Raw genomic sequence first — 23735 nt, forward strand, 5'->3', positions numbered from 1 at the left:
GGAGCAATGCATCCCAACAAAGAGAAAAAGCAGGGAAGAATGCTAGGAGGCCTGCCTGGCTGAGCAAGGAGCTCCTGGACACACTGTCACAGAAAAAGAAGCCAGGGAGGTCAAAAGGAACACCAAGAATTTCTACAGGTATATTAGTGGTAAAAAGAAGCCTGGGGAAGTGGGGGGACCCTCAGAAAGGAAACAGGTGAAATGGTCACAAGGGACATGGAAAAGGCTGAGGTTCTCAATGACTTCTTTACCTCAGTCTTCACTGCAAAGGCCTCCAACCACACTCTGGAGCCATGGAAGATAATGGCAGGGGCTGGAAGGAAGAGCTGCCCATCATAAGTGAAGATCAGCATTGTGATCACCTGAAGAACCTTAAAGTGTCCATGTCCATGGGACCCCCCATGGGATACACCCACAGGTGCTGAGAGAACTGGCAGATGAGGTTGCTAGATCCCTCTCTATTCTGTTCCAAAAGTCCTGGCAGTCTGGTGCAGTCCTCACTGACTGGAAAAGGGGAAACATAACCCCCATTTTCAAAAAGGGTAGGAAGGAGGAGCTGGGGACAGCTCCAGGTGAGTCAGTTCCACCTCTGTGCCCAGTAAGATCGTGGAGCAGATCCTCCTGGAGGCACTACTGAGACAGAAGAATAGTGAAGAGGTGATTGGGTACAACCAGCATGGCTTCAGCAAGGGCAAATCCTGCCTGACAAACCTGGTGGCCTTCTATGAGCAGGTCACAACATTAATAGATGAGGGACAAGCATCTGATGTCATTTACCTGGACCTGAGAAAGACCTTTGACACTGTCCTACACCACATCCTGGTCTCCAAGCTGGGCACACATGGGTTTGATGGGTGAGCCAAGAGTTGGAAAAAGAACTGGCTTGATGGCTGCACCCAGAGAGTGACTGTCAATGGTTTCATCTCCAAGTGGAGGCCAGTGACAAGCAGAGTCCCTCAGGGATCAGTCCTGGGACCAGTCTTGTTCAACAGCTTTGTTGGTGACATGGACAGAGGCATTGAGTGAAGCTTCAGCAAGTTTGCTGACAACACCAAGCTGTGTGGTGCAGCAGCCAGGCTGGAGGGCAGGGATCCATCCAGAGAGACCTGGACAGGCTGCAGAGGTGGGCGCAAGCTGACCTCAGGACATCCAACAAGATCAAGTGCAAGGTCCTGCATCTGGATCAAGGCAATCCCAAGCACAAATCCAGGCTGGGCAGTGAGTGGCTGGAGAGCAGCCCTGAGGAGAGAGGCTTTGGGGTGCTGGTGGATGAGAGGCTCAACATGAGCCAGCAGTGTGCACTTGCAGCCTGGAGGGCCAATCAGATCCTGGGTTGAATCAGGAGAAGTGTGGTCAGCAGGGAGAGAGAGGTGATTCTCCCCCTCTACTCTGCTCTGCTGAGACCCCACCTGGAGTACTGCATCCAGTTCTGGAGCCCCCATTACAAGAATGATGTGGAAGATGTTGAAGTGTGTCCAGAGAAGGGCCACTGGGATGATCAAAGAGCTGGAGCACCTCTCCTACAAGGACAGACTGAAAGAGTTTGTGCTGTTCAGTCTGGAGAAGAGGAGACTCTAAGGTGTCAGCGTTTAATCTGGTGGAGTGCTATGGGAAAATGACTTTTGGTTCACCAATATGGTTAGATGGTCAAATCCACTTTATTTCCATGATACGGTGACTTATATGCATTATAGCAAGAGGTGTGCTCCACCAAGATTGATTACAGTCAGAGGGTCCAGAGTTACTTGTAAGGCATCAATAGGTCAGCATACCATGACAATCTGAGGGTCAACCTCTGGGGCTGGCTAAACTCTGCCCACCTGCAGCTGCACTCCACCCCCTGCAGCTGCATGTGGGGGGAAGCTGCCCTGTGCCTGCTATCTAAACTCCCAGGATGGATTCGAGGTCTTCCCAGCACGGGTTGCTCAAGTTTATCATTTCTGTGTGCTCTGATAACAAGAATTCTCCAACACTAAGGTGGCTTTATTGTGGTCTTTCAGTATCTGAAAAGGGCCTACAAAAAAGCAGGGGAGAGACTTTTTAGGCTATCAGGGAGTGACAGGACTAGGAGGAATGGAACAAAGCTGGAGATGGGTAGGTTCAGGCTGGACGTGAGGAGGAAGTTGTTCAGCATGAGAGTGGTGAGAGCCTGGAATGGGTTTCCCAGGGAGGTGATTGAAGCTCCATCCCTGGAGGTGTTTAAGGCCAGGCTGGACGAGGCTGTGGCCAGCCTGATCTAGGGTAGGGTGTCCCTGCCCATGGCAGGGGGATTGGAACTAGATGATCCCTGTGGTCCCTTCCAACCCTGACTGCTGGGCCCCATCCTCTTTAACATCTTTGTAGATGATCTGGATGAGGGCATGGAGTCAGTCATCAGCAAGTTTGCAGATGACACCAAGCTGGGGGCAGATGTGGCTGGGTTGGAGGGCAGAAGGGCTCTGCAGTGGGACCTTGACTACCTGGACAGATGGGCAGAGTCCAATGGGATGGCATTCAATAGCTCCAAGTGCAGGGTGCTGCACGTTGGCTACAACAACCCCATGCAGAGATACAGGCTAGGGTCGGAGTGGCTGGAGAGCAGCCAAACAGAGAGGGATCTGGAGGTGCTGATTGATACCCACCTGAACATGAGCCAGCAGTGTGCCCAGGTGGCCAAGAGAGCCAATGGCATCCTGGCCTGCATCAGGAATGGTGTGGTCAGCAGGAGCAGGGAGGTCATTCTGCCCCTGTACTCTGCACTGGTTAGACCACACCTTGAGTCCTGTGTTCAGTTCTGGGCCCCCCAGTTTAGGAGGGACATTGAGATGCTTGAGCATGTCCAGAGAAGGGCAACAAGGATGGGGAGAGGCCTTGAGCACAGCCCTACGAGGAGAGGCTGAGGGAGCTGGGATTGGTTAGCCTGGAGAAGAGGAGGCTCAGGGGAGACCTTGTTGCTGTCTACAACTACCTGAGGGGTGGTTGTGGCCAGGAGGAGGTTGCTCTCTTCTCTCAGGTGGCCAGCACCAGAACGAGAGGACACAGCCTCAGGCTGCGCCAGGGGAGATTTAGGCTGGAGGTGAGGAGAAAGTTCTTCACTGAGAGAGTCATTGGACACTGGAATGGGCTGCCCGGGGAGGTGGTGGAGTCGCCGTCCCTGGAGCTGTTCAAGGCAGGATTGGACGTGGCACTTGGTGCCATGGTCTAGCCTTGAGCTCTGTGGTAAAGGGTTGGACTTGATGATCTGTGAGGTCTCTTCCAACCTTGGTGATACTGTGATACTGTGATACTGTGATTCTGTGATTCTATTATTCTAGGCAGTGGTGTTCCCCAGGAATTAGTACTGAGTCCAATTTTGTTCCATATCTTTATCAATAACCTGGATGAGTGCACCCTCAGCAAGTTCACTGATGATACAAAACCAGGGTTGTGGGGCTGACATCCCTCAGGTTCTGCTGCCATTCAGCGAGATCTGAACAGGCTGAATGTTGCACAGAGGCAAACTTTAGGAAAGTCAATAAGGACAAGTGCAGGGTCTTGCATCTGGGGAGGAATAACAACAAGTACCAGTACAGGCTGAGGGCTGCCCTGCTGGAAAGACCTTGGAGTGTTGGTGGGCAGCAAGTTCTGCATGGGCCAGCAATGTGCCCTTGTCGCCAAGAGAGCCAATGGCATCCTGGGGGGCGGCAGGAAAAGTGTGACCAGCAGGCCAAGGAGGTTCTTCTTCCCCTCTACTCTGCCCTGGTGAGACCACACCTGGAATACTGTGTCTAGTGCTGGACTGCCCAGTTCAAGAGGCAGGGACCTGCTGGAAAGAGTCCATAAGAAAGCCAGGAAGGGAGGAAAGAGAGGAAGGAAGGAAGGAAGGAAGGAAGGAAGGAAGGAAGGAAGGAAGGAAGGAAGGAAGGAAGGAAGGAAGGAAGGAAGGAAGGAAGGAAGGAAGGAAGGAAGGAAGGAAGGAAGGAAGGAAGGAAGGAAGGAAAAAAGAAAAAGGAAGAAAGATAGAAAAAGAAAGAGGAAGGAAGGAAGGAAGGAAGGAAGGAAGGAAGGAAGGAAGGAAGGAAGGAAGGAAGGAAGGAAGGAAGGAAGGAAGGAAGGAAGGAAGGAAGGAAGGAAGGAAGGAAGGAAGGAAGGAAGGAAGGAAGGAAGGGAAAAATATATCCTACTAACTCATTTACTGAGAAGATATTCCAGTCACTGTCATAGTAAGAGCTAAGACATTGATCATTTATTTTGTAAATGCAATATACAGCATCATAAGACTGTAAAGATATTTGTCAAGTCTGAGGAATGAATGTCACAGCCACACTAAACAAAAATGATAAAACACAAATATACAAACCAACAAATTGCTGTAAAGGTCAATGATACTTTATCAACAATATCTAGTAGTTCACAAAGTCATAGTAAGACACTGTTATTAGGGTTAACTTGCAATAAATGTAAGTTTAAATTCTCCTCTACTGTTTTTCACAGATCAGGACATAATTACACATAGCACTAGTCTATAAAATAAGTAAGAGAGTTCAGTATATCTAATCCTCAGTACCTACAATCACTAATATCAGGAATACTTAGCTCCTGGAATTGTTTTCATCCCCTTCTGTATGTGTTAGTACATATAAGTACACTTCTCTATTTAATTAAAATATGTAGTAAAATCACTGTCAATATTCACTTTTAGATTATTGTGCTTGTCTCTGAAATGCTTATGCAAAATCCTTTGAAACAGCTTCAATGAAATTTGGAGCAGACATGAGTATTGTAAACGTGCAAATAATGGCAAAAAGGGTAAATGCAACTAGGCATAATCTGTCTATGACAGCGGCTGCGAACTTCCACTCGCTGCAGATCTCTTCACCTTCATCTTGCTTTCTGAAGCGCGTTGCTATGAACTGAACTTCCTCCAAGATCTTCACAATCACTGGCACAGTATCCACCAAGACTTTCTTCTGAAGAAGCTCAATGTCTTCTGGTAAGGGACAAGTAATCTTCCCGCTCTTGCTACCCAGATTATTCTTCTGGGAGCAGCACGGATTATCTGCCATGTGGTAGCTATAGATTGTGTTGCCGTTGCTGGACTGGTGCCCAGGTAGGACATCCATCTCCATGCTGTTCAGGCTCAGATGGTGCTTGGGAATATTGTATTTGCAAGAGAGAGGTTTTATCTTTTCCCCAGGCTTTTTCATCCTTAAAAACCAGGCACACCAGTTCAGTAGGATTATGCGGACCTGGAAGAGAGTGATCATAATAGAAATACAGTCAGGTTCTCTGCATATTAAAATCTTTTTGCAATGTTTTGTGAATATTATAGTTATACCTTATTTTATATATTTAGTTATATCTTAGTCTATATATTATAAAGATCATCCAGTTCCAACCCACTGGCACAGCAGGGACACCTCCCACAAAACCAGGTCACTCAAGGCCTCGTCCAGCCTACCCTTGAACACTTCCAGGGAAGGAGCAGCCACAACTTCCCTGGGCAACCTGTGCCAGTGTTTCACCATCCTCTGTAAATGGTGGTGTTTCACTACCCAGACTGTAAAGAACTTCTTTCTAACATCCTGTTTAAATGTCCCCTCTGCCAGTTTAAACCTATTGCTCCTCATCCTGTCATTACAAGACCTTGTCAATAGTCCCTCCCCAGCCTTCCTATAGGTCCCCTTCAGATACTGGAAGGCTACTATGAGGTCTCCTCAAAGCCTTCTCTTCTCCAGGCTTCAGAGCCCCAACGCTCTCAGCCTGTCCTCATAGAAGAACTGGTCCAGCCCTCCGAGCATCTTCAAGGCCTTCTCTGGACTCGCTCCAACAGTTCCGTGTCCTTCTTGTGTTGTGCGACCACTTTAACCTGCACGAGGCAGATTGTGCCTTATAGTTGATGTCAAGGTCAAGAAATGAGCTAACTCTACAGAGTGAATCCAGCATTTTCTCCCAATTACTTGAACTTCCTATATCTTGTCAGAAGTCTGAGTCTGAGTTCTTATTATGTTAATTTCTGTCCAAGACAGTAAAAAGGCTGTGAAACCTTGTGTAGTAGCATCTTCTGTGGAGGACAGCAAATCAAATCAGTAAAATCTTGTAATTAACCATTTAGACTTGTTTGGGCTGGAGAGATCATCTTGACCTGCCCTCCTGCAATGAGCAGGGCCATCTGTAACTAAGAGCAGATTGATCTTACTGCTACACTTGCCATTTGGAGGTCTCATGCTGAGGTCTTTAACCTCTCATCCTGGGCAAAGGGATGAGTGGAGAATCTAAAAGGAACCAAGTTAGGGTATATGGACCATCAGTCCAGCAGGCAGAGGGTAAAGAACAAGGATAGAAGGATGCTGGGGGGTGCACATGGAGGTGAAGTTATTGTTTTCCTGCTTATGTTACCCTTGTCATTGTGGTCTTGCCTGAAAAGCTTTACCACAACCTGCAGCTTTTGGGGACATCTACTGAGACCTCCAGGATCCTGCCAGTCATTGCTGGCTGTACTACATGAGCACTGAGCCCAGCCTGCAGTCTGGATATCTCTGTCTGCAGGGATTCTTGCAGCCTGAACTTCGGTATATACGTCAACCTTGGCTAGGGTGCCCTCCACCCTGGACAGACAGGAATCTTCCTTGAAAACCAAGCCAGGGCATTTTCCTTGTCTCTTGATATAAGGATGGGATTTTTTTTTTCATTGATTCCTATTTCCCATACAGTGCTGAAAGCTTCCAACCGCAGCCCCAGCTCTGTGGTCAGGGTAGCTGGAAAGTAAGAGCAAATATCCCATTCAACAGCTGTGTGCTTCCACCCAAACCACTGAAGGGCTGTCAGTGGTTCCCAACACAGTATCACAGAATTTCAGCATGGCAAAGATTGGAAAGGACCCCTAGAGGCCATCCAGTCCAACCCCTTCTCACCAAGGAGTACCCACAGACAACTGTCCAGGACCACAATGTCCAGATGGGTGTGGAATCCCCTCCAGAGAAGACTCCACAACCTCACAGGGCATAAAGTCCATCAGGTATTATGTATACAGAATAAACATTTGCAATGCGCTTGTGAGAATCCTTCAGGGAAGACAGGTGTCCTCTTTAATGACTTTATCATTATACTTCTAAGGGAGATAACTTGGTGTTCAGGAGAGAATGGAGATAAACTTTAGTTTCACAGCTGAATATGAGCCAGTATTGTGCCCAGGTGGCCAAGAAGGCCAATGGCATCCCAGCTTGGATTAAAAATGCTGTGGCCAGAAGGAGTAGGGAGGTGATTATCCCCTTGGACTCAGCTTTGGTGAGGCCACATCTTGAGTATTGTGTTCAGTTTCAGGCACTGCAATACAAGAGAGATGTGGAGGTGCTGGAGTGGGTCCAGAGGAGGGCAATAAAACTGGTGAAAAGCCTAGAGAATAAATCTTATGAGGAGTGACTGAGGGAACTGGGAATGGTTAGTTGAGGAAGAGGAGGCTGAAGGGAGACCTAATTGCTGTCTACAGCTACCTAAAGGAAGCTCTGTGGAGAGGCTGCTGCTACTCTCTTCTGAGAGATAACTGGAGACAGAAAAAGGGGAATGGCCTGAGACTGAGACTGGGAAGGTTTAGATTGAACATTAGGATAAAGTTTTTCACCAAGAGAGTGGTCAGGGAATGGAATGAGCTGCCCAAGGAGGTGGCTGAGTTACCAACCCTGGATGTGTTTAAGAGTCGTTTGGATGTGGGATATACTTAGCGATATGGTTTAAGGTGAATCTTGCAGAGTAGGGTTCCAGGTTGGCATTGACAATCCTGAAGGTCTTTTCCAACCTGGATGTTTCTGTGATTCTGTGATTCTGAGCTTTGGCCCAAAATTCCTAGTCCAGTACTTCTCCAGTGTTGGGGTTTGAGCAGAACTGAAGTGAAAAGAACAGGCAGAGTGACTGAACAAACTTAGGTCATTCTGATAAGGAGGCACAGCTGCAGAAAAGTGGCCTTGGGAGGCTGGCAGAGAAGCTGCTATCTGTAGCTGAGCTGTGCTGTGAGGGCTGGCTGCTCAGCCCTGGGAACAAGCAGTGTTGTGGCTAAGCTGCTGCAAAGGGGGATTAAGGGGGGTGGTTGGTCAGGTCTGCCTCTGTGTGTGGACAGCCCATTTCTGCTTTGTAAGCCTATCAAAAGTACACTCCCCTGTACTCAACTCCACTCTATAGGTATCACACTTAGCTCCAGTAAATGGATTGACCATTATGCATCACACTGGTGTAAGCCTGGTGTCTCTCCCTCTCCCATATGGCCTAGAAGAGAGACCAACTCAACACTCCAGTCACTTTGGCCATGTTTGACTCCAGACCACACTTAGCCTCCAAGTTTGTTTTAGTTAGTGCACAACATAGGTGCAGGGATGGGAAAACGATCGCTAGCACTTTGAGTTGCTGCTGAAATCACCCAGACTAGACTCAGCCAGCTCTGGAAATATGAATGAAGCTTATATTTACAGCCAGCACAATATACAAGCAGATATTTACAGTATATACAGTTATAGACAGAAATAGACAAGGTAAAAGGTAACACAGAAACATAACTCCCCTCCCAGAAACCTGAGTCCTCAGGAGGGGCTCTCAACCACCCCTGCACCTTCCACCTGCCCCTCTCAACCTTACCCCAGTCCTAAAGAAGAATAGAGGTATGGCCAAGAGGTTAGGAAGCAAAATGGATTAGTCCAAAATGGAGGGTGAGGTTAGAGAGTTAGATGCAGATCAGCCAGTCCCCCAGCAGAAGCAACAGGGGACTCCCTTATCTATGTTTTTCTTTTATTCTTATGCATCTCAGCAAGCCTATGAGCAAAGTAGACATCACCACTGTTTTCCTTTCACAGCCTGTAATCTAGTTCTTCTCACCAAAACATTCTAGCTAGCTTCAAACTAGCACAGGAGGAGGAATGAATTACCAACAAATGGGAATAATAATACCAGAAGCCCAAACCAATGTTTTTAAATTCTGCAGTGTGAGCTCCTCTTTGTCACAGCCCCGTGAGGTTTTCTGTGAGCCTTTCTGCTTCTCTCCTACTCATGAATCTTTTACTCTTTATCCTGAAAGACCATTTCCCTGTTCTTCATTTTATCCTGCTTTTATTGAGAGCTAATGGCATCCTGGCCTGCATCAGGAACAGTGTGGCCAGTAGGTCAAGGGAGGTTATTCTGCCCCTGTACTCAGCACTGGTCAGACCACACCTTGAGTACTGTGTCCAATTCTGGGACCCTCAATTCAAGAAGGATGTTGAGGTGCTGGAACATGTCCAGAGAAGGGCAACAAAGCTGGTGAGGGGCCCGGAGCACAAATCCTATGAGGAGAGGCTGAGGGAGCTGGGGTTGTTTAGCCTGGAGAAGAGGACACTCAGGGGTGACCTCATTGCTGTCTACAACTACCTGATGGGACATTGTAGCCAGGTGGGGGGTGACCTCTTCTCCCAGACAACCAGCAACAGAACAAGGGGACACAGTCTCAAGTTGTGCCAGGGGAGGTATAGGCTGGATGTTAGGAGGAAGTTCTTCCCAGAGAGAGTGATTGGCATTGGAATGGGCTGCCCAGGGAGGTGGTGGAGGCACCGTCCCTGGAAGTGTTCAAGAAAAGCCTGGCTGAGGCACTTAGTGCCATGGTCTAGTTGATTGGATAGGGCTGGGTGCTAGGTTGGACTGGATGATCTTGGAGGTGTCTTCCAACCTGGTTGATTCTATGATTCTATGATTTCAATATTTCATTATTTCCTCCATGACCACCACAAACCATTAGGAAACTATAAGGTAGCAGCAGCATGTAGCTGAGCTTTACCTGATTACAATGTCCCCTGAAACTGCTTGTGGACTTACAATGGAAAACCACAGAACAAAATAAAGGTCCCAATTACTAGTAATATTTCATCAGTATCAGTGGAAAGGAGAATAAAAAATAGATTCTCCACATCTGTAAGATTCCAAAATATTAATCCAGGCAGACTTATTAGAAAATGTTCCTGTGCCTGCCTTAGCTCTGTAAGGAGATGTGAGTTGAAAAATCCCTGTTCTATGGGTATGGTACTTTTTCTTTCAAAACAAAGAAATTTCCCACTCCCTTGGGAAATGACATTTATAAATACAGCGGAAAAAATATAATTTCCTAGACAAATATAAATACACAGAAGACAATCAATACAGCTTTTTGCTTGCTCAGAATTCAAAATGCCTTGTTTCTTTGAAAATGCAGACATTCGGTTACTAATCACTTTTTCTCATACCAATCAATTCAGGCTGCAGTGTAGGGCTGTTGGGAAACATCTCAGGCATGATGGTGTGGTGGTTTGGCACAGATGCCCTTAAGAAAGCCACAGAATTCTCCAGGAGGAACAGAGGAGTCCAGGAAGTTGACCCCAGAAATACTTATTTTGTTACTTAATCCCACAATCCTGCTATCACTTTTCATATGGGCAGCAAAGCCAAATCTCTCTCTTTTCTCTGTCTTCCTTCAGCTCTCAGTGAGTCCTTATCTTGTAAACCCATGGGGGAGTAACCTGCCTGCAGCCTTCAAGGCCACAGTGAATTTCTTGCTGCACAATCAGGCCTGTTTGGGTCTAAGGGGAGACAATGGGGAGGGAAGTAACTGAGTATTGGGGTTGTATGGTTTAGCTTGGTTGGGACAAGTTCTCATGTATGAGGTGTCAAAGATTCATGTATTCTGTATTTTTTCCCGTACTTCTTTAAATACACTTTTCTGTATTCCTCTCCAATTCAGCAAGAGCATTTTTATTTTATTGCCTTTGAGAGTAAAATAGCAATTATTTCTGTCCACTCTCTGAAGCCAAGACAGATGGTATGAGCTCCTGTTCTCATCTGCATTATCACATCTCTGTTTCAGTCTGGAGAAGAGAAGAGTGAGGGGGGATTTGATAAATGTTTAGAACTATCTGAGGGCTGAGGGTCAGGAGGGGGGAACAGGCTCTGATCACTTGCTCCCTGGGATAGGACAAGAAGCAATGCATATAAGCTGCAGCAACGGAGGAACAGAACAGGGAACTTATTTATCGTAAGAGTCACAGAGCACTGGCACAGGCTTCCCAGAGAAGCTGTGGAGTCTTCTTCTCTGGAGCCTTTCAAGGCCTCTCTGGCCACAGTCCTGTGTGACTTGAGCTAGATTGTATGGTCTTGCTGTGGCAGGGGGGTTGGACTTGATGATTCTCTTTGGGTACCTTCCAACACCTAACATCCCGTGATCAACAGGCTAGCCCTACTGTGATCCTTCCCTAAAAGGCCCTCCCCTAACAATAACACAGCTGTATTACTAATTTCCATCACAGTCAGCCTGCCTGACCTAGTCCAGAGAGAAAACTCTTCCATTAAAGCTCTCCCAAGAGGAGGCATCAAGACCCGAGCGAATCTGTGCTTGTCCAGATTTAAAGCATAACAAAAGAAAAGGCTGAAATGTAACAAACCTCATGTAGGTAAAGCAAAAATCCAGAGTTCTCTTGTCTTTCCTCACACAACTCTGGAAATCAGGAGGAAGGTTTTCTACAGTGAGGGTTATGGAATACTTCAACAAGTTAACGAGAGAGATAGAGGAGGCTTCATCCCTGGAGACAGTCAGGGTCAAGCTTAATGGGGCCCTGAGCAAACTGATCTAGTTAAAGATGTCCATGCTTACTGCAGGGGGCTTGGACAAAGTGATGTAGAAGGGTCCCTCCCAACCCAAGTCATTTTTTTATTTCCTCACTCTGTGTTTGGTCTCTCCATATCTCTTGCCTGTAAAGTAGTGTTGGTGGTCAGTAGAGGTAGGGTGATGGAGCTGTAAACCACACTTGATGTTACCCACTTCCAGGCTGCTCCTTAGCTGGATCTTCTTTAGTGCATTTTCCATGATAGCTCAGCAGATGTTATCAAAAGTGCCAAGCAGGCAGCAGCTCTCATTTCTCAGCTAAGTAGTCAACAAATGCCCTGACTGAACACCTCAGATTTAAATTCCCCTCTTGAAAAAAAAAAAAAATTAGCTTAACAAGTCATCAGGTTTGATATAAAGGAGGATAGTGTTCTCAAAAGTTCAGTAAGGGAAGAATGAACACCTAGAGAGTCTAAATACTAGCATCTCCTCCCTCTTACACCTATAGACTCATAGAATCATTTCAATTGGAAAAGAACTATAAGATCATCACCTCCAATCATCAACCTAAGACCACTATGGTCGTTAAACCATGTTCTGAAGTGCAGTGTCCACACATGTCTTGAACATTTCCAGGAATGTGACTCCACCACCTCCTTGGGCAGCCTCCTCAATGCCTGACTACTCTTTCAGTAAAAAATACATTTTCTAATACCCAATCTAAACCTCCTCTGGCATACCTTGAGGCCATTTCCTCTCATTCTATCACCTGACACTAGAGAGAAGAGACCAACTCTTTCAGATAGTTATAGACAGCAATGAGGTTTTCCTTCAGCCTCCAGACTAAACAACTGAACTCCCCTCAGCTGCTCCTTATAAGACTTGTTCTCTAGACCCTTCAGAAGCTTTATTGCTGTACTCTGTACATGCTTCAGCAACTCAGTATCTTTCCTATAGTGAGGGGCCCAAAACTGAACACAGTTTTTTAGGTGCAGCCTCACCAGCATTGAATACAGAGGCACAATCACATCCCTAATCCTTCTGGCCACACTGTTCCTGACACAGGCCAGGATGTTGATGGCCTTCTTGACCACCTGGGCACATTGTTGGCTTACGTTCAGCCATCTGTGAACCAACACCCCCTAGGTGCTTTTCTGTCAAGTAGTTTTCCAACCACTCTGTGCCAAGCCTGTAGCATTGTGTGGGGTTGTTGTGACTTAAGTGCAGGATGCAGCACTTGATCCTTTTAGACTTCATACAACTGACCTTTGCCCAATGATCCAGCCTGCCCAAATCCTTCTCCAGAGCCTTCCTACCCTCAAGCAGATCAACAATCCCACAGAGTTTAGTGTCATCTGCAGTTTTACTGAGGGTGCACTCAATGCTGAACAGAACTGGTGCCAGTGCTGAGGCCTGAGGAACACCACTTGTGACAGGCTGACAACTGCATTCACCAAAATACTTTGGGCCTGGCCTTTCATACAGTTCTTTATCCCATGAGCCAATCTAAGCCACAAGCAGTTGTTTTCTCCAGGTGGATGCTGTACTTAATGTAGATAACATCAACATCCTTTCCCTTATCCACCAGGCTGGTTACCTTGTCATAGAAGGAGGTCACATTGGTCAAACAGGATTTGGCTTGACCTTCATAAACTCATTCATGTCGACTGGGCCAAATTATCTTGACTTTCCACCTAGGACACATGATGGCACTTGCTATGATCTGCTCCATGACTTTTCCCAGCACTAAGGTCAGACTGACAGGACTGTAGCTTCCCAGATCCTCTTTCCAGCCTTTCTTGCAGGTGGGTGTCACACACACTAACCTCTAGTCCACCAGAGCCTCACTGGTTAGACAGGACTACTGAAAAATAGTGTATAGAGTGGCTAGTAGATCACAGGAAGGTCAGCTCCTCCTCTACTGTGCATTCATGAGACCTCACCTGAAGTATTGTGTCTGGCTCTGGGCACCTCAGGTCAAAAAGGACCAAGAACTACTGAAGAGAGTTCAGTGCAGGGACACAAAGATGATTAGTGGACTGGAACATATCTGAGGAGAGGGTCTGAGAGAGTGGGTTCTGTTTAGCTTGAAAAAGAGAAGGCTGAGTGGATTGTCTTAGTAATGTTTAGAAACATCTAAGGGGTAGGTATCAGGAAGATGGGGGCAGACCCTTCTCAGTGGTTCCCAGTCACAAGTCAAGAGGTAATGGGCATAAAATTGAATATAGTGAGTTCAACCTAAACGTGAGAATGAACTTCTTTACTTTGAGGGGGCAGACCACTGAAACAGGCTACCCAGAGAGGTGATGGAGTCTCCCTCTCTGGAAACTTCCAAGGCTGACCTGGACATCTTCCTATATGATCTCTTTTAGGTCATCCTGCTCTGGCAGGGAAGCTGGACTCAACAATCTTCAGAGGTCCTGTCCAACTCCTGCTATTCTGTGATTCTGTGAAGGTATATAGACAATGAAACTGAATAAATATTCTAAGGCCTCAAGCTGTTCTGACACAAGCTGAGTGCCTTCCCCTTCAACTTAATCCAGCAGCTAATTTCATTTAAGGAGGAGATGAGAACTCCTGCTCTATTGATACTCTTGTAACTATGTGGTTAATCGGGGTTAGATATTTGTGGTAAACAGATGTCTATCTTTGCCAGGATGAGGAGAGTGCAGGGAGTAAGCAGACAGTAGGAGTATAGTCTGGGGCTGGAATTGCACAGAACAAGTTTCAGGTAAGCAATTCCTTTCTTTCTACAGATGGTGCATTTTTGGATTCATGTGTTTTAGCAAGGAAAAATCTTTCAAGGTAAGAAATACCTGCTGTGGATGGACAGGGAAAAAAATGAATTGAATTGAGACTTTGACACACATCCCTAACAGCTGAGCCTCATCCATGCTTTGTAGAGGAATAATGCCCACTTTTGTGGGGGTTACAGAATCACAGAATTAATCAGGTTGCAAAAGACCTTCAAAATCATCAAGTCCAACCTATCAACTAACACCTGCTAATTCACTAAACCATGGCACTAAGTGCCATATGCAGCATCTTTTTAAACATCTACGGGGGTGGTGATTCCACCACCTTCCTGGGCAGCCCATTCCAGTGCCAATCACTATTAATGTGAAGAACTTCCTAATATCCAGCTTAAGACTACCCTGACACAGCTTGAGGCTGTGTCCTCTTGTTCTGTTGCTGGGTGCCTGGGAGAATAGACAAACCCCACCTGGCTACAACTTTCCTTCAGGTAGTTGTAGACAGCAGTGAAGTCTGCCCTGAGCCTCCTCTTCTCCAGGCTGAACATCCCCATCTCCTTCAGCCTCTCCTCACAGGGCTGTGCTCCAGGCCCCCTGAGCATCCCTGAGCCTCCTTTTCTCCAGGAGGCTCAGGAGTGACCTCATTGCTGTCTACAACTAGCTGAAGGGAGGTTGTAGCCACATGGGGGTTGGTCTCCTCTCCTAGGCAACCAGCAACAGAATAAGGGGACACAGCCTCAAGTTGTGCCGAGGGAGGTCTAGGCTGGATGTTAGGAGGAAGTTGTTTCCAAAGAGAGTGTTTGGCATTGGAGTTGGCTGCCCAGGGAGGCGGTGGATTTTCCATCCCTGGGGGTATTCAAGAAAAGCCTGGATTGGGCACTCAGTGCCATGGTCTGGTTGACTGGATAGGGCTGGTGCTAGGTTGGACTGGATGATCTTGGAAGTCTCTTCCAACTTGGTTGATTCTATGATTGTATGATCAGGCCACTGAACAATATCCTCGAGAAAACATAGGGAAGTACTTTTTCACTGTGAGGGTGACAGAACACTGGAACAGGCTGCCCAGAAAAGTTGTGGAGTCTCCTTCTCTGAAGACATTCACAACTTGCCTGGATACATTCCTCTGTGACCTAATCTAGGTGATTCTGCTCTGGCAGGGAGAGTGGACTAGAAGATCTTTCAAGGTCCCTTCCAAAACTTAACATTCCATGATTCTATGATTCTGTATTAATTCAGAACTCATCTGCTCTGTTGTCTTGAAAGTAAGTTAATTCTAAACTTGGTGCCATGGTCTAGCCTTGGGCACTGTGGTAAAGGGTTGGACTTGATGATCTGTGAGGTCTCTTCCAACCTTGGTGATACTGTGATACTGTAAATGATATTACACTGTAAGAAATAATTTTTGGTACGCTTCAATGGTGCTGGATTTTTTTCCCTTCTTTTTTTCTTTTTTTTTTCTCTTTTTTTTTTTTTTAATTTAATTTGCATTAATGCTTTATTTTATTTTTGGAGAGCTAAAATTAGAAAGCTGTGCTGTGCCAGGCAGACATTGGTAGCCATGTGACGTTCAACATAACATCAGGATAATTGTCCTGCATGACAAACATGGTGAACGAGATGCCAGAGGATGCTGTACAGTCAGACTTTGGTGAAACTCAGGTGGGTGGGTAATTGACAGTAGCTGTTTGTATCTGCTTCTGCTTTCATTCCTTTTCTTTTTGCAAACACAAAGCACAGCTTGCCTACTCTAAAATCTATTCTCAGGGGAAGAAGGGGGTGGGGGGAAAAGGCACAATTTTCTTTTAACTGCAAAATCTAAAGCAAATTTATTCCTCCTGAAAGTCAGATCTCAGTAAGCAGAGACTCTGTTGCTGTAGATAAAGGACTAATACTTCAAACGAACACACTGAGAATTGGTCAGACAGCAACAGACAAAACTTCTTCCACACAGACAAACGGATGTGGCTTCAACAGAAGGCAGATTTCCAAGCCAGAGAAATCCAGAGGGTACACCACTACAGGTAGATCAAGGCCAATAGTGTTGCCTTTCTGTTTCTGCTGGTGGTGCAGTAGCAGTGAGCTCCAAGCTCTGAAAATCATATCTGGGTTCAGTATTCAACACCCTCACTGGACTCAGGTATTGGGATTCCTGATCTTCAGAAACTGAGAGATCCAGTCCATAAATTGGAATAGTTGCAAGACAGAAGTAGACTGGGTTCACTTCCAGTTTTTGTTTTGGGTGATTACAGCTCTGTAATGAGCCGCAGTGAGAATCTCTGTAAGGAAATAAGCCAGATAAACTGCTCAGCAGAGGAAACTAAATGCTCAGTGGTTCTAAATGTCACACTTTAGCAGTACTGGTGCCTGCTGGATAAGAAATCAAAGGTATTGCCCAAGTGGTCAGCACTTGCAAAGTGAATGGTCTGCAAGGTTATGCAGCTATGACTTAACTACACATTGTGAGTCTAACAACAACAACAACAACAACAACAACAACAACAAATAATAATTGTTGTTGTTGTTGTTGTTATTATTATTATTATTATTATTATTATTATTATTATTATTGTTATATAATGGTGATAATGCATAGCATTTTTAACAGAACCCCAAATTTCCTGTGTTTGTTCTTTCCCTTCAATAACAAACACAAGTGTCAAGCATACTGTCTGTAGCTGACTCTTCAGAAAAGCTGCCCCTCATCTACAACTAAGTTACTCTACTTTTCAGATCTGATTTTCTTTCTGTAGGCTGTTGAATATTTACCAACAAAGCTGCTTACCCATTTGGGCATCTTTCCTGCTTGTGGGTCGTGATGATGAAACTGCAGAACCAGGACTGTTACCACCACAGACAGACCAACAATGACCATGATACTAGCAAAATACTGAGCTGTAAGTAAAAGGAAAACTTAGTTAGGAGGGGCTAAAAAGCAAACAATAGGCAAATAATACTGCTTGACTGTGCTTTCAGGAGCTATATTTGAGAAGCACTGCATCACATCCAAACACACCCTTCTCTGGTCCTCTGCACTGAAGCATTTGAAGCCTTTGAAGTTTTCAGTGTACATGTTCAGCTCCCTCTTCTCCAGCTAGGGAATGGCCAGAACCAGTGAAAGGTGTAAAGTGCTTGGATTTTGTTCCATGAGAAGAAGGAAGGGCAACTTGCTAAGGACCACTTCCATGACTTCTGCCAGGACAGTGAAAAGCTGACCAGACCAGATCCACTGAACACCAGCATCCTCAGTCACGGATATCCCATAGCACCAGTAGAGATGCTGATGGGAAATGCTGTCCTCATGGTGTCACTGGACTCCCTAAGGAGGTGTCATTAGACCTCTCACCTTGCCCCATCACTGCTCACAAGGAGTTAGGCATTTCTTTTTAGCACCCTTCTCAGCCTTCAAGAACAATTCCTGTGGTTCCTGTGAAAGCATGCTGTACCCTTGCTGAGTGCTAAATTTAAGCCTGCCATAAAGGAAAGAAATCAAAACTCTGAAAGACAGAAATGAACTTGCAAATGTACCTTCTAAGTGGCAGTACAGCTAGCTACTGCTTTAAATAGAAACAGAGGTATCTTTGCTCTCATTCCTAGACTTTTCCTTTCTCTGGCACTGCAGATGACTTTGCAGAAGGGCAGAATTCATCTTCTGAATGACTGTTACACCTTACTTTGCACACACATGTTGATGGAAATGAGGCTTTGAGGACACCTTGTTCCCTCCAAAAAGATAGGCTCTTCTGCAGAAGATGAGGTGCAGAGAACCTGCTGGGCCAGGGGTAAATACTTACTGATGTGAATGCAAATCCCGCGAAAGCTGAGTGAGTGCAGGGAACAAATGCAATCACTTAGTTTGCACAATTGAGATGTTTCTTGGCACAAACGAGGTCTGGATCACCGTGGGAAGCAAAGCTCTACCCATCACACTACAGTGTAGAGGAGCATCAGTGCCTTCATTTCCAAAGGTGTTAAGCAGTCTGCTGCTATTTCTATTCAGGTTTTATCACTTGCTCTTTAGAGAAAAGAAGATGGCTTGTTCTTAACATGTTTTAACACAACAGTCAGTAGGTACACTGAAATGGGAGTCAATTGAGGGGGCAGCTGCATATGCAGAGTGAGAGTCTCTGCTCAGCACAGCTTTACAAAAAAACAGAGAATGTAGAGAATATACCAAAGAATGGGGGAACCACTTTGCAGAAAAATAGAAAAAAAGGAAGTATCCTGCCCCCACCTGCCTCCTTGTCACCTGTTTAGGCTAAGAGGTGCTTCACAATGCAATTGGAAGTTGAAGTTAAAGGAGAGTGGCCTCATCTGAGAAGAATCAGACCTCTTTTCTTGGTGTCTTAACATCAGCTTTCCTTTGGTCTCCCATAAAAGACATTCCAAACAGCATCTGTGAGAATTTCCTATGCTGCTGCAATTCATAGTTTGAAGACAAAAGTCAGAAGGCAAAGAAATGTAGGAGGCAAACCATGTTAGGCACTAGTAGTTTGTACTGGCAAAGGTTGGGAGTATTCATCCAGGTCCAGGTAGGTGTGGATGCATACTTGTTTTTAAAAAACAGACCCTGAGAATACAATGCAGATTTCTAAAGTGTGTTGAGTTGTGTTTTCAGACCTTCTCTCTCAAATATGGAACATGTCCAGAGAAGGGCAACAAAGCTGGTGAGGGGCCTGATCACAAACCCTATGAGGAGAGGCTGAGGGAGTTGGGGCTGCGCATCCTGGAGAACAGGAGGCTCAGGGCAGACCTCATTGCTGTCTACAACTGTGCTAGTTTGAAGCTAGCTAGAATGTTTTGGTGAGAACTATATTACAGGCTGTGAAAGGAAAACACTGGTGATGTCTACTTCACTCATAGGCTTCCTGAGAGATACAAGAAGAAGAACGAAAACATAGATAAGTCACAACTACTCCTGATGGGGAGCTCCGAACTGCATCTCTTTCTCTAACCTCACCCTCCATTTTGGACTAATCCACTTCATTTCCTAACCCCCTGGCCAAACCTCTATTATTCCTTGGGACTGGGGTAAGGTTGAGAGGGGTAGGGGGAATGTGAAGGGGCAGTTGGGAGCCCCTCCTGGGGACTCAGGTTTCTGGGAGGGCTGTTGTGTTTCTGTATTACATTTTACCTTGTCTATTTCTGTCTATAACTGTATATACTGTAAATATCTGCTTGTGTATTGTGCTAAGCTGTAAGTATAAGCATTCAATTTCCAGAGCTGTCTGAGGCTAGTCTGGGTGATTTCCAAAGTGTGGGGGGGCAGGGAACACCCAAACCATCACAACAACTACCTGAAGGAAGGTTGTAGCCAAGTGGGTGTTAGTCTCTTTCTCCCAGGCAACCAGCAACAGAACAAGAGGACACAGTCTCAAGTTGTGCCAGGGGAGGTCTAGGCTGGATGTTAGGAGGAAGTTGTTGGCAGAGAGAGTGATTGGCATTGGAGTTGGCTGTCCAGGGAGGTGGTGGAGTTGCCATCCCTGGAGGTGTTCAAGAAAAGCCTGTCTGAGGCACTTAGTGCCATGGTCTGGTTGATTGGGTAGGGCTGGGTGCTAGGTTGGACTGGATGATCTTGGAGGTCTCTTCCAACCTGGTTGATTCTATGATTCTATGGCCAACAGCAGTGGCTTTTCTGCAGACCAGCAATGAGTCTTTCTACCTAAAGACCAAATTACTTGCATCCTTTTACAAACCATATGCTGCAGAAGGTTTGTTTATTCTTGTAACCTGATGCTGACCCAACTATTTCTCCAAAAACTGAACAAGCTTTCCAAGTGTCCTGCTTTTCCTTACATGAATTCCTGAGGATTTTCAGCTGGACCAGATCACACTGGTTTGATGACCATGGTGCTGCTGGTTTATGGATGGACTTACAGGTCTTTTCCAACCAAACTGTGATCATCAACTGGTGTATTCAGTTCAATAGCTAAAATATTTAACTTGGGATCACCTATAGATCGATTATGCTGTACTATTCTGTTAGAATAAGGATAGGTTTTCAGAGGTCAAGATCATGTAAAACCAGTTTTGAGGACTTGCTAAACAGAGGCTTCTTGGGTGCAGAAGCCACATGGATGAGCAATTTTCCCCAGCCAATCTGGAGTTAAGCAATGAATTAGGAGAAGCTTTTTAACCTAAGAAAACTGTGAAAGGGAGGCCAAATGGAGAAATGGTGGACAAAAGTTGAAAGAAAATGGTGTTGGGAGACTAGAGCAAGAAAACCATGAAAAATTGTGAAACAGCATAGAGGGGCTCATCTTCAGCATGAACAAGAGAATGAAGCCTGGAAACATGCAGGGGCAACTGGAACTCTGCATGTGGTCATGAACCTGTAACTACCATGTACAACTCTTAAGGGGAAACAGAACATAGAAGGCAACTTGGGTTGCCCTCTATATGAAAGAACCACTTGGCTGTGATGAGATCCTTTATTGAATGAATGAAAGCTCTGTGAGAGCTTGGGGATCAAATTCAGTAAAGAATCCAATGAGAGTGATGCTGTGGCAGGAGTGTGTTAGGGACCACACGATCATGGCAATGAAGCCTTCCTAAAGCAACTGAGGGAAGCTTCTGTATCCTGGTTGTTATGAGGGCTTGGACCTGTTGAAAAGGTAACTTGGTATAACACAAGCAGTTGAGAAGTGCATCAGAAATGCAAGGGCTAAACAGAGGTGGTGCAGAGCTAGCTCTGCTCTTCAATAGTGAGGAAAAACTAACCAAGGCTGTAATTATTACAAAAGAGTGGCAGTCAGTACCATGAAGGGACTGAAGAATGAGAACTGCAGATTATAGACCTTGGACTTCCAGTGAGCAGATTTCTCATTCTTCAGGGAGCTATTAGCTGGGAACCTTTGAAAGACAAAGCAGCACAAGAAAACTGTGGAAGCAGCACAAGAAAACTGTGAGGGCTTAAAGTACAGCAGCTCCAAGTAAAACAAAAGTTCCTTCTATTAACCTGAGATACAAACAAACACACCAGAAGCCAGGTGGGGGTTGGTCTCTTCTCCCAAACAACCAGCAACAGAACAAGGGGACACAGTCTCAAGTTGTGCTGGGGGAAGTCTAGGCTGGATGTTAGGAGGAAGTTCTTCACAGAGAGAGTGATTGGCATTGGAATGGGCTGCCCAGGGAGGTGGTGGAGGCACCGTCCCTGGGAGTGTTCAAGAAAAGACTGAATGAAGCACTTGGTGCCATGGTCTAGTTACCTGGATAGGGCTGGGTGCTAGATTGGAGTGGATGATCTTGGAGGTCTCTTCCAACCTGGCTGATTCTATGATTCTGTGATAATGGCTAAACCGTGCTGATGGTGGAGCTGCAGTGCAGGAAAGAGTGGGATGTAAGAAGCAAGGATAGGCTGCAAAAGGAAAGTTTGGAAGCATTATGTGAGAGCTAGGGCTCATGTTAGGAATGTTAAAGATCTAGATTTGAGACTGCCAAGTCAGTAAATGGTAACTGGAATAGTTCCTAGGCAGACAGTAAAAAGGTGAGCAAGGACATCATAGACATGCTGCTGAATGTTTTAGTGACAATGGATGGAGATAATGCCAAGTACCTGTGTGCTTTGCCTCATTTTTCACTACCAAGAACTCTTATATCTCTGTGCTTAGAGACCTAGGTCAAGGACAAAACCAGACACCAACAGTGGGTGAGGATGGGATCAGGGATTGATTGTGACATCTGAAACTGTTGAAGTCCATAGGACTGGACAGGTATCACTAAGCATCCTAAGAGTATCTTTGCCGGGACTTGGAGGTGGGGCAAGGTGGAGAAAGACAGACCTTGTACACCCCTTCACAAAGTCCAAAAGGACAACCCAGACAAGTGGAAGAGAAATTTCTTGGGGAACTGAGAGAAAAGGCATGAGGGAAGAGTCATCCTGCATTTTTAAAGGATAAATAATTTCTTATGGGCACAGAACCATAGAATCATTTTGTTTAGAACAGACCTTTAGGGTCATCAAGTCCTGCCATTGTCTGCTGCTAAACCACAGCCCCTAGCAGGAACCTCTATGAACCTTTTAAACACCTCCAGAGACAGGAAGTCAGATATCTCCATGGGCAGCCTATTTCAGTGTTTCATATCCCTTTCAGTGAAAAAGATTTATCTAAAATCTGATCTAAACCTCCCCTGGCACAACTTGGGCCACTTAACTCATCCTGTGACTTGTTACTAGAGAGAAGGGAGAAGAGACTAACGTCTGCCTCCCTCCAACCTCCTTTCAGGTTGTGATGGTTTGCTGTTACCTGCCCCACCCACCCACTTTGGAAATCACCCAGACTAGACTCAGCAGCTCTGGAAATTGAATGAAGCTTATATTTACAGCTTAGCAGAATAGACAAGCAGATATTTACAGTATATACAGTTACAGACAGAAATATACAAGGTAAAAGATAATACAGAAACACAACAGCCCACCCAGAAACCTGAGTCCCCAGGAGGGGCTCTCAACCACCCTTCCACCTTCTCCCATCCCTCTGTACCTTACCCCAGACGTTGCCTTGTGCCCAAGCAAGAATGGAGGGTTGGCCAGGGGGGTTACAAAGCAGGTGGATTAATCAGGTTAGGTTAGAGAGAGAAATGCAGCTCAAAGCCCAGGCAGTGACCAAATGTCTTATCTATATTAAGGATTCTTGCTCTTATACCTCTCAGCAAGCCTATGAGTGAAGTAAACATCACCATTGTTTCTCTTTCACAGCCTGTGATCTGATTCTTCTCACCAAAACATTCTAGCTAGATTCAAACTAGCACACAGGTAGTTGAGTGAAGAGTTCTCCCCTCAGTCTCCTTTTTTTTCCAGACTAAAACACCTCAGCCCCCTCAGCCAGTTGCTCATAAGACCTATTCTCTAGTCCCTTCACCAGCTTCATTGGCCTCCTCTGGACTAATTCAGGATCTGTGTCTTTCTTATAATGAGGGCCCCAAAACACAATTTCCTTTTATAATAAAATGACAGTATTTGTGGACAACAAAAGTACAGTAGATATACTTTTGTAGTTGGTTTGGGCTGAACTGGAGTTAATACTCCTCAAAGCATCTTTTTAGTAGTATACTTGCAGCGCTGTATCTGAGTGGTGATAATACAGCAGGGGTTTGGCTGCTTGCTGAGCTGAGCATCCAGGCTGGGTTTTTCCAACATCTCCCAGCCTCCAGAGTGTGCTGAGAGGACACAGCAGCTGACCCAGGCTGCCCAAAGGGATTTTCCATGCCATATGACAACAGCTCAGATATAAGAACAAAGTGAATGAAGGAGGTCTGGGGAAATTTGTCTCTGGTGTCTGTCCTCCAAGGTAACCAAGCACAGAGAGCTCTGCTTCCTGAGACCAAACATCATCCTGCTGATGGGCACTAGAGGCTAACATCTCTCTCTCTGCTTTTGCTTTCTGCATGGCCTATTGCTCTGCTTATTGTAATTATTGAATTGCTTCTATCTTGTCATT

At 45.7% G+C, this 23735-nt stretch overlaps 1 protein-coding gene across 1 annotated transcript in view; it reads right to left on the bottom strand.

Moving 5' to 3' along the window:
• Positions 1–4189: 4189 nt before the first annotated feature.
• LOC135193198 (neuronal acetylcholine receptor subunit alpha-7-like) overlaps positions 4190–23735 on the bottom strand; it is a 106591-nt gene continuing 87045 nt past the window's right edge. Inside the window, exons 9-10 of the mRNA XM_064176742.1 lie at positions 17081–17190; positions 4190–5207 (exon numbers count right to left, since the gene is read on the bottom strand). Coding sequence (XP_064032812.1) covers positions 4686–5207; positions 17081–17190 — 632 coding nt within the window. The 3' untranslated portion in view covers positions 4190–4685. The remainder of the gene's footprint in view (positions 5208–17080; positions 17191–23735) is intronic.

Source organism: Pogoniulus pusillus, chromosome Z (genome assembly GCF_015220805.1).
Source record: "Pogoniulus pusillus isolate bPogPus1 chromosome Z, bPogPus1.pri, whole genome shotgun sequence".
In the NCBI taxonomy this organism is placed as follows: Eukaryota; Metazoa; Chordata; class Aves; order Piciformes; family Lybiidae; genus Pogoniulus; species Pogoniulus pusillus.